Source organism: Morus notabilis, unplaced genomic scaffold (assembly GCF_000414095.1).
Source record: "Morus notabilis unplaced genomic scaffold, ASM41409v2 Scaffold1102, whole genome shotgun sequence".
In the NCBI taxonomy this organism is placed as follows: Eukaryota; Viridiplantae; Streptophyta; class Magnoliopsida; order Rosales; family Moraceae; genus Morus; species Morus notabilis.
The window spans coordinates 1-10,324 of record NW_010363957.1 but is presented as its reverse complement, the minus strand read 5'-3'; the positions used below and the strand labels follow the sequence as shown (position 1 = coordinate 10,324).

Here is a 10,324-nt window from a genome sequence, read left to right as displayed (position 1 = left end):
TGTATTATCTATCCCTCACTTATACTCTCTCACACCCATTTCATTGTTACAGTTTTATTCTCAAGGTCAGCTTCTTCATTAGTTTCACTCTATACTTCTCTTTATCACGATCTTATTCCACAATGGTTACATATATATATATATATATATACACACATACACACACACACAGAGTGATATATATAGTAGTTCATTCTATATATCAATCTCACGCTAGCTTATAAGATTATTCTTTGAATGAAACTCTACTTGTTTAGGAAAGTTTTGGTGGAGTTCATATCATGTTCAATTTCACTCTCTTAGGTTACTTTTTTGTTTAGTTCTTTTCGTAAGTAACGTAGTACTGTGTGTGTGTAATATAATAATATTACGTCTACTTTTACACATTTTGGTTCATATAATAACAGGAACATTATTATCCAGAGATACGTGAGCTTACCTGTCTATGAGCTACGTATATGTCATATGTATACGTATATTTTCATATTATTATACATACACATTTATCTGAGAACCGAGAACGTATAATATATGCAAATTAAGTCGTAAGTGCTTAGTGTTTAATATATACTTTTTTTTTCTTTTTTCTTTTTCAAGTTATTTAATCAAACAGTTGTTGTTGGTGGTGCAGAAAAAGAAGGAAAATGAGCAGGCCGGGAGATTGGAACTGCAAGTCGTGCCAGTACCTCAACTTCCAGAGGAGAGAGTCGTGCCAGCGCTGCGGGGACCCGAAATCGGGCGGCGGAGACTTCGGAGGCTTTGGAGGGAGGGGGGGCTCCTCCTTCGGCTTCACCACCGGCTCCGACGTCCGTCCAGGCGACTGGTACTGCAGCGCCGGCAACTGCGGGGCCCACAACTTCGCCAGCCGCTCCAGCTGCTTCAAGTGCGGCGCCTTCAAGGATGACGGCGGCTTCGACTGCGACATGCCCCGCTCCCGCGGCTTCGGCTTGGGAGGCGGAGGCGGCGGCGGCGGCGGCGGCGGCGGCGGTGGCCGACCGGGATGGAAATCCGGGGACTGGATTTGCAACAGGTACGTAATTGTCCACTTAAGATATAGCTTAATTAATTACTTCATTAACTTATGTTAATTTGCTTTATTTGGTCCGCAAAACTTTTACTTTGCAATTATAAAATGCGACATTAGATAAATAGATTATATTTCTTGGTTAGTGTAAGCTTTGCGCTTTGTAGTACATTGAACAAGTACCCTCCTTCTTTGACTGCTTTAACAAGTAGATTCTTTTGAGAATCTTTAACGTTCTCTCCTTATGAGTCTTCTATCGTACAGACGTGATTCATTCTCTACACGACATTTTCTCTATAGATGTTATCTTTATTTCTTAGAAAGTAACCATTTTTTAATATATATTTTTTAAATAATAATTTTGAGTACAGGTCTGGATGCAACGAGCACAACTTTGCGAGCAGAATTGAATGCTTTAGATGCAATGCCCCTCGGGACTCATACTAGACATATCTTATATATCTAAAATATAGTTTTGGGTATATATACATTCCCTTTCCCTAATTCTTTTTATTTTTCTTTTTTTTTTTATAAATAAAAAAAGAAAAAGAAAAGATATATATTCTTAATTTTATAGAAGATATATTGATGAACTTTTTTATAATTTGCAGGCACTTCAGCCAAGCAAGAGAGAGAGAGATCGAAGATAAATGGTAGAACGTTTTCTAGCATGGTTTACTTTCATTAATATTTCTTTGGGGTGATGAGCTTCTTAATTAAGGCCAAATCAACATGCACGGTTCAAGACCCATGTCCGCATAAAAGCTACATGAATGCCTCCAATCTTGTTAGGTTTCGCATAATTATTAAAGTGATGTAGTTTTTTTTGGATGCTTTTTAATATATCCGTTGTCTTTATATTAAGGGTTTGTTTTGTTTTCTTTTTTTTTTTTTTGAATTTTTGTTTCTCTTTTTTGTACTCGGCATTGTTTTCTTAAATGGAATTGATTCCTTGCTCTTTTCAGTACTAGAATTATGGGTGAAGATGCTCAGACTTATATGTGCTTGATGGGAATAATTAATTATGATTAATTAAAAGATTTAAAACTCGAGAGTAGTGCTACTTCCTTCGATGCAGTCCTGGTCCATAAATTCTTTTGACAGATCCTTAAGGAAGAAAGATGAATACTTACATATGCTCTGTTTATAGGGGACCACTATTTCTGCTTTATTACATATGTAAAAGAATAATTAGGTCAAGACTCAAGGAATATCTATAATTAACACTTCAATTAGCACACAAAAATTATAACGTTCTGTTTTCTTTTGAAAAAAAAAAGGGGGGGACAACTATATTTTCGATTGTTGTCGACAAAATGCGCGTGCTCTGAAATACTACAATCTTTCAATATCACAATTATATATAAAGGGAAAAATGTATCATTTTATTTATTTTTAATATATCAAGTGATGAAAACTGTGATTGCTGTTCCAGTTATATATTTAAGATCTAACTTTCAAATGGGCTATTTAACTATTTGTTAATGAGTTTGCTTCACTAATAATGTGTACAAGACAAGAGTGGATAAGTACTCGAAAATATAAGTTAACATTGGATTCTCTTCATTGACCTAATGTGTTTACCTTAGAAAAAGTACAAACATCGTGGATTCAAAAGTAGCTATGCATTTATAAATGTTTCCTAGCACTCTATTGCCATGCATATGCTTTTAGCAAGATTCTTGTCTTTTTGGCTAACTTTGTTATATCGGTTTAAACTTTAAAGGGAAAATTTGTTGAAGTGCCCTTTTATCATAAATGCTAAATATCGTCGATAATTACCATAATCGATTCGGAAAAAAAAAAAAAAAAAAAAAGTTACATAACATTGTCATGTAAGGATATTACTTCACGTAATATAATAATTCATGGGTTACTCTTTACACATGGAACTTTTTAATTGGTAGAATACTGGGAGTAATTATCATGCATATAACAATGGTGCTTATCCAATTTGAGACACTGGAGTTAAAAGTAGAAACTGCAATTTTCATTTGCACGTCAATAGCGCCCAAGATGTTGCTCGTAGTTCACTGCAGTTGGGCAGAATCGGCTTCTTAGTATATTGTCCATGAAACTAAAGAAGGTTATAAAAATAAGCTAAATGGACGTCCATTTGTCAGGAAATTTATCTCATCACAATATTCCCTCACATAGAGAACAATTAAACTAAATGTAGAAAAGTAAATAATGATACTACAAATTAGAAAAATTGTTGAACTTACTCTTAGAGTGAATCGGTATCTGAAATTTTTACTCTTTACTCTTTATTAATTCTCGTTTTCCCAATATAATTATTTGACTATAAAATATATTAATAAAAAATAAAAGATAAAAATTTAGACTCGTGCACTTTTAAAAGATAAGGAGTATTTGTCTCCTTTTTTTTTTTTTTGTGATCAACTGAAGGCTACGTGCGCTAAAGTTTTTGCGGCAGGAAAGTGTTTCACCGTTTGAATGATTACATAGTGTGTAATTATCAAGAATTGGATTTAGGGCCTCAATTAGGAGTGTGGTCCTTTATCTATAGCCCTTCAATGAGATAAATATGAACATTTAAATTAAATGCGTGAATCAACTCTTGTTTGCCGTTTTGAACCTTCCCGATCTTGAAATTTTTTCAACCTTCTATTTGAATTCAAATTTTGAATAGGGGAAAATTGTTTGATAATTATCCCGCTAAATCTGGATTCCATGTAAATCCTTCAATGTGGTTACCTGTTATTTTCCGTCAATAATAAATCGATTTATTACTGATTAATTAATAGTTTATCGCCTAATAGTTTAGTGGTTTATCATCAATTACTCAATATCAATTAGTGATCAATCAATTTTTATTAATAATTAAATAGTTTATGAGTAAATCATTGGTAAATCAATAATAAACCATGATATCGGTAATTGGTCACTTACAAAACAACCATCCACTAATTTAAAAACGGTGTCAAAATAAACCATCCACCTAATTTTGCCTTTTTAGTGTTGGTATTTAAATTTTTTGAAGGTATGAAGACTCTTGACTTAAGGCTGAAGCTTAACCTGTCGATCACGGGGAGTGATGTTATGAGTCTATGACGGTTTTCTGCATACTCTTCAGGGGAATGCGGGGCTTTAGGCCCATCTCCAAAGGCGTAAGCATTCTAGTTGGCCCTATAAATTTGTATCACTAACACAAGCCGGAGAGGTTGGTGTCTTTAATCAAAAATAAAAATAAAAAATAGGATTGACTTATTAAAACCACTCCTTAAAAAAAAAAAAAAAAACCTCTACCCATTTACTAGTTCTAATTTAAAATGTAGAAACATATGCACTAATGTTAAAGGGTAGATACAAAAGGGGATTCCATTTTAAAGGGTATTTTTAAAAATTACCCAAAAACAATAATAATTATGAAAATAAATCTATTTTAATATATGCATTTAGTTTTGCACCCCGAGCATTATGCTTCTCTTGATTTAATTATAAAAGAAGAAAATGTGATTATGAATTAAGAGTGTCTAAGAAATGACATAAATTTCTAATGTCCTCTTCTAAATGGTTTATTTATATTTCTTCATATTTTTTAAAGCATAGTTGCTTGTTTAGATGGTGACGAGACCGTCAGGATTCAGGACAAGCTTGCTATGTGCAAAGTCGTTGGCCGTTGCCATGAAATTAAAAAATAAGCACTTTTGCACCTCCAGGGGACATTTTTGGCCTTTTCCGGCGCTTTCATTGTCTAGTGATTGTACTCTTTTGGGTTTTGTTTCAAATGGTGGTGGGCTTCCTTTGGAGGTGGTGGTGTCGACTCCGGATATTGACGGTAGTGACATGTGTATTTCACATTCTGCTATTTAAAGGCATCTCGTTAGCTTTACTCGCTTGTCCTCGAAGCGTTCTTCCTACCCTGATGGTCTTCTTGTTTGCTACACTTTCATTAAAGACTTGCGGCGGTCTTACTTTCGATTTTAGTTATTTATATTTTCTTCTAACAAAGTTGTTGAGATTTTCGCTGTGTAGTTCTACTATTTATTTATTTATTGTAATAATGAAGATGGTTCTCTCACTTTTTGAGTTTGTTTTTAGTTCACCAAATTTAGGTCTTAGTGAGTTAGAAGTTCCCCTAACTATGAGTTTATGCATAGATGTTGGTAGCCTTAGAGCTACATGTTACCTGCTCTCGATGAATTGAAAGCTTCCATTCTTATGCGTGCTCAAATTGATATATCGAGGAATTATCTTGATATCGAGTCTCATCTTACATCATCTTCTTTATGCTTCATCAGAAGTTACTGATAGAATTGGTTTTTATCAAGTATTTTGTATTGTGTACTACGAGATCATTCACATTGTTATTGGTGTCTTTAAGACTTTTTAATTGAATGAAATTTTGCCTTAAAAGAAATAATTGTATCTGAACATGTCGTTTGTGAAAAAAAAAAAAAATTCAAAACCGGATTGATCCATATAAATCTTAATCTAAATTTGTCTTATTTACACATGGCTTGTGGTTAGGCTCAAACTTTTATGAATACTAATTTTTTACGTGTTCTGCATGTATTACCGTATTAGAACACACATAAAAAATTTATTATTTATCGAATAATGAGAAATTCATTTATATAACCACCCAAGGATATTTAAATTTATTTTAAAAAAAATATGTGTGAAGAAAACCTTTGATATGATAAGAATTACACGGAAAATAATTCAGTATGGACAAATTCAAAAAAAATTATTTTAACCATTGAGAAAAAATAGAATAAGAACACATGCGAAGAAATTGATTTCATATGAATAAAGTGAGAAAAATATATTATTTTTAAGAAAACACAAGAAAATGAAATGTAACATTAAAAAAATAAAAAAAACATTTAAAAAATAAAAAATAAAGACAAAGATAAAAAATATTAAAAAGAGAGATAAAAAGAGGGGCCGATACGTGTTAGCCTTATAAAAAAGAATTTTGGCATTTTTTAAGTATAAAGAGAATAGATTAATATATTTCTGGAATATACTATTAAAATAACTTCAACCATTTCTTATTTCCTTAAATAGTGTATTTCCAAAAAAAAAAAAATTGCAATTCCAGTTCATGCGCTAAACCATAACAGGAAAATGAAATCCAAAAAAAGGGAAAATCCAAAAGCTTAGCATTATTGTTGTATACCTTAGCCAAACGTTGAGAATATGTCGGATGGACTATAGAACACTAAGCCCATGACAACCGCACCTTTTTTTTTTTTTTTTTTTTTTTTTTTTTTTTTCGAAGCAACAAAGTTCAATTATTTTTGTTAGCCAGAAGGGCAGCTTTGGTTACAATTTGATGACTAACGAATCACACTCTGTGTTGAAATATTAGAAGGTTAAAGTTGTCATAGTAAAAATCTTGGCGTTTTAAATTAAAGAAAAAAAAAACACGAAAGATATCATATAGAAAAATATGGATCGATTTTAATGTCTCCGGTGTTGGCAAAAAATATACAAATGATCTCAATGTAAAAGCAAGGGAAAAATAATACCTACAAATGGAAAAAGGAAGAGAAAATTAGAAACAACCACAATAAGGTATAAATGATGATAAGTTGGAGAAGAGTTGGAATTCATTTAAAAAGAAAAAAAATACTCATCGTGAGTCAATTATGAAATTTAAAAGACGTTTGGTTTATATATTTAAAATTAAAATTTAAAATTATTCTCATTTTACGTATATTTTTTGTGAGAAAAAATACTATAAAGAATCATAAATTATGATTTAAAATAAGAGACAAATATAAAAAAAAACTTCTCAACTTACCATTAAAATAAAAAAGAATCAACGGTGTCCTCACATTTATTTTGACAATTAATTTATAATCCATTAAAATAAAAATCGATCTCTAAATAATATAAGACAAATCCTGCTATGTTGTCTTTCGCAATAAATTACCATCACCTATGGTAATCGTCCCTCGTTTTTATTCATAAAACAATTTCTAAAAGGAAGAATATGAAAAAGAAAATGAATTGAACAATGAGAAAATAAAAAATTCATGGGTCCCAATTAATACCAATCCACTGCCACCTGTACCCTAGAAAAAAAATAAAAATTGTTAAAAAAAAGGCATGGGTTACTCTCTTCGCTCTGGTTCTCTGTTGAGGTTTGCAGTTTTGCACTGACAAAATAGTTTACACGCCGTTTATTGTCTGAAATAAGCTAGTTTTTATTTTTTATTTTGCATGTCATTCTCTGTTTGGTCTCTGAATATATAAAATACCTCAACTGGGTTTTAGTTTCCTGAAACTTTGGACCACTTTTCTTCTTCCTTTGGTTCCCGACAAAGCTCACCAACGATTTGAATGGCTGCCTGTGAGTCTCTCTATGTCTGAAAATAAATTTACTTTTGCGTTCTTACTTATTTCTATTATAATTTTTCTGCATAAAGAAATATGGGTTTTTGGAGAATTCTAGTTCTTGCTATGTTGTGTGATTGTTGGTGGCTTGGATTTTATGGCTATCCAAGAAGAACCCAAAATTTGTTTTTTCTTTGCATTGCTGAAAATGCTCATAGTTTTGTGCTTTCAGTTTTTTGTCCTTGGCTTATTTTTGCCGTCAATAGTTGAAAATAGCAGAATATTTACTTTTCTTGTGGAAAGAATATGAACAAATAGAAAAAGAAGCAAATTTTATTCAATAAATTTTTCCTTCGTCATGGTTTTCTAAACTTGCTTTAAATTTTTATTTTTATTTTTAAAAAGAACCATTTGTTTATTCCTTTTTCAGTTAGCGTAGGGACGATAGGTGTTAAAGTTTCAACCTTGGACTGTGGTAGAAGAAGAAGTGGGCTTTTACGATTGAATTGCTTAAGGACATGGACATGGAAAAAGTCTTTAGAATATGGAGGTTTGAGAGTATCAAGACGGTCAGGGAAAGTGTTGAACGTGTCCACTAGTCCATCCTTAGAAACCCTGCGTAAGTTCTTTTATTTATTTATTTATTTTTTGCTTCATGGCTAATTCTCAAATCTGAATTTTCGTTATAACTTCGCAGTACCTTTTAGGAACCCCTCTTCACAGACTAACAACAGAACACAAACTCAAAGAGAAATACTTGAAAATGGGTCAAGTTTCTTTTATTAATTCACTCTTCTGTCTCTTCGAAGCGAGGAATTACAACCATGAAAATAAGAACATAAGAAAAGCAAGAACAATGGAGAATTTGAGGTTGTCCTTCCTCCTAAGGTCTGCTAACAGAATTCCCAATCAACAGACACCCTCTCTCGTCCCCCTCCTTCCCTAGATATGCTCCCCAACTAACAAATCCTAACCACCTTGCCACATCAGCTCTCCTTTCCCATATTTCCATTTCCTACCCCCTTGTCTTGTACAATTGCCCCACGCCCCTTCCTCCGAGAATAGACCAACGTAACAGGAGGCCTAACAGTACCCAAGTTGTCAATTTTGCTGGATAATCGTTTCCCATTTTAAAACATGTATCATCTCATGCATTTGCACATTTGACATTACTTGATTGGATGAGAAGTTTCTTTAGATAAAAAATTACAAGTACCCTTTTAGCCCCTTTTACCAAAAACTTTGAAATGTGCCGCCACTACAAATTTTTAGCTGTGATTTTGAATTTTTGTTTCATTATCTGTCATTTTCTTTATATAATACAACGTCATAGCAGTCAAACTTTAAAGATTTATATATTTCTGAGACGTATGGGGTAGCTTTGCAGTGCATATTATACTGATGATAGTCCTAATTTCTTCTTGAGAGTTAACTTGTATCTGACACTTTTGTTGATGATGTAACAGCTGTTGTAAGTTCAGAAGATGATGGTGAACAGTCCAAATACTCTGGTCTAACAAGCCAGCTCGTTCCAAATTTTGATGAGGTAAGTTTGCCGATAATCAGAATTCTTTGGTTGTAAAGGATAATCATTTCTTTATTTACACATGTATGTACTCTCATGAACATTGACATGCTTACATAGTCATGAATTTGAAACCTATAATTTAGTTGAATTTTATTTGTAGGTAGAATCTCTGCTCTCAACAATATGTGACACAACTTCAATTGCAGAATTTGAGATGAAAGTAAGCAGCAATGACTTTATCCTCTCTCTTTTCTCCCACCCCTCTCTTTTCTTGTTTTCTACAGTTTTCTCATCATAAACTCTTTCCTAAGTCTAACATTTCTCCATTTCAACTTATAATCAGCTCAGTGGATTCCGGTTGCACGTGAGGAGAAAATTGACCGAAGAAGTCAACACTTCACCACCCCCAAGTGCTGCCCCTACCAGTGCATATAATGTGATTGCTGAAAGCTCTGATTTGAATGGTTTTGTCTCTACACCATCTTTGGCTATAACTAAGTCAGAAACTTCTTCAAAGAATATTCAGACATTGGTAGATAGAGCTGCAGATGCAGGCTTGGTGATAATACGGTCTCCAAGGGTAATCAGCGCATATTCAATTGCTTTGATTGTTCTGTAAATTTTTGGTTCTAAAAGTGTAAATGTTGCAGGTGGGATTTTTTAGGAGATCTCGAACTATAAAGGGAAAGCGTGCTCCGCCTCCATGTAAAGAGGTATGCCTTTATTAAGGAATTTCTTTATTGCAAGGAAATGTTTCACATGATTACGAAATGCCAACCAAGAATTTCTTGTTAAAACAAGAGTGAAAAACACACACAAAGTGAAAATCTTTTGAGGATTATCATAGCATGAGTTCTTGCTCTGAATGTGGCTTTCCTGGTTATCATCCTTAACTAGATATGTCAACTCTTCATGTCATAATGTATGCATCTTTTTCTTACCCTTGTATTATTTATAACTATGTCTAACAGACCTTTTAGGAATCATATCTTTTAAGTATTCTAACTCATTTAGAACAACACGAAGTTACTTTTTACTAATAGTCAGTACGCCACACTTAACGACAAGGAGTATAGTAGTTTTTTCCGACCAATTTCAAGACTTTTTCACCACTGACCTACCGATCATGACACGATAGGAGGCACACTTCGAGTCTTAAAAATTGCAGTATAGGACTCCGGTCGAGTCAAATCCTAACACCTTTTGTATTATGGATTCAACAGAAGCAAGAAGTGAAGGAAGGCCAAGTGGTATGCTACATAGAACAGCTTGGTGGGGAACTCCCAATTGAGGTTTGAAACGTGCAATATTTCTCATCATTTCGAGCTATTCTTTCTCTTCTTCCTTCTATTTAGTAACATATGTATTTCTTTAATTATTTCTCTCTCAGTCTGATGTATCTGGCGAGGTAATCAAGATACTAAGAGAGGATGGCGGTAAGTTTGATCATATTTTCTCTT

General features: G+C 33.1%; 2 protein-coding genes across 2 annotated transcripts; both read left to right on the top strand.

The window, feature by feature from the left end:
- Nucleotides 1-1,944, top strand: LOC21385481 (RNA-binding protein cabeza). The gene is made up of 4 exons (XM_010105440.2): nucleotides 1-65; nucleotides 632-1,030; nucleotides 1,396-1,503; nucleotides 1,636-1,944. Exons 2-3 carry the CDS (start codon nucleotides 645-647, stop codon nucleotides 1,469-1,471), a joined length of 462 nt encoding a protein of 153 aa, XP_010103742.1. The 5' UTR covers nucleotides 1-65; nucleotides 632-644; the 3' UTR covers nucleotides 1,472-1,503; nucleotides 1,636-1,944.
- A 5,174-nt stretch (nucleotides 1,945-7,118) lies between these two features.
- LOC21410787 (biotin carboxyl carrier protein of acetyl-CoA carboxylase) lies at nucleotides 7,119-10,300 on the top strand (the record flags this gene model as incomplete). Its single annotated transcript, XM_024170324.1, has 8 exons — nucleotides 7,119-7,352; nucleotides 7,767-7,955; nucleotides 8,803-8,882; nucleotides 9,025-9,084; nucleotides 9,208-9,444; nucleotides 9,515-9,577; nucleotides 10,088-10,156; nucleotides 10,255-10,300. Coding segments are annotated over exons 1-8 (754 nt in total), but the record flags the coding sequence as incomplete, so codon positions are not given.
- Nucleotides 10,301-10,324: the final 24 nt, after the last annotated feature.

Bases quoted from the DNA above. Each gene is read 5' to 3' on its own strand.
- LOC21385481 (XM_010105440.2), top strand. From the start codon at position 645: ATGAGCAGGCCGGGAGATTGGAACTGCAAGTCGTGCCAGTACCTCAAC. The intron at 1,031-1,395 runs GTACGTAATTGT...TTTTGAGTACAG, and splicing joins GGGGACTGGATTTGCAACAG to GTCTGGATGCAACGAGCACA.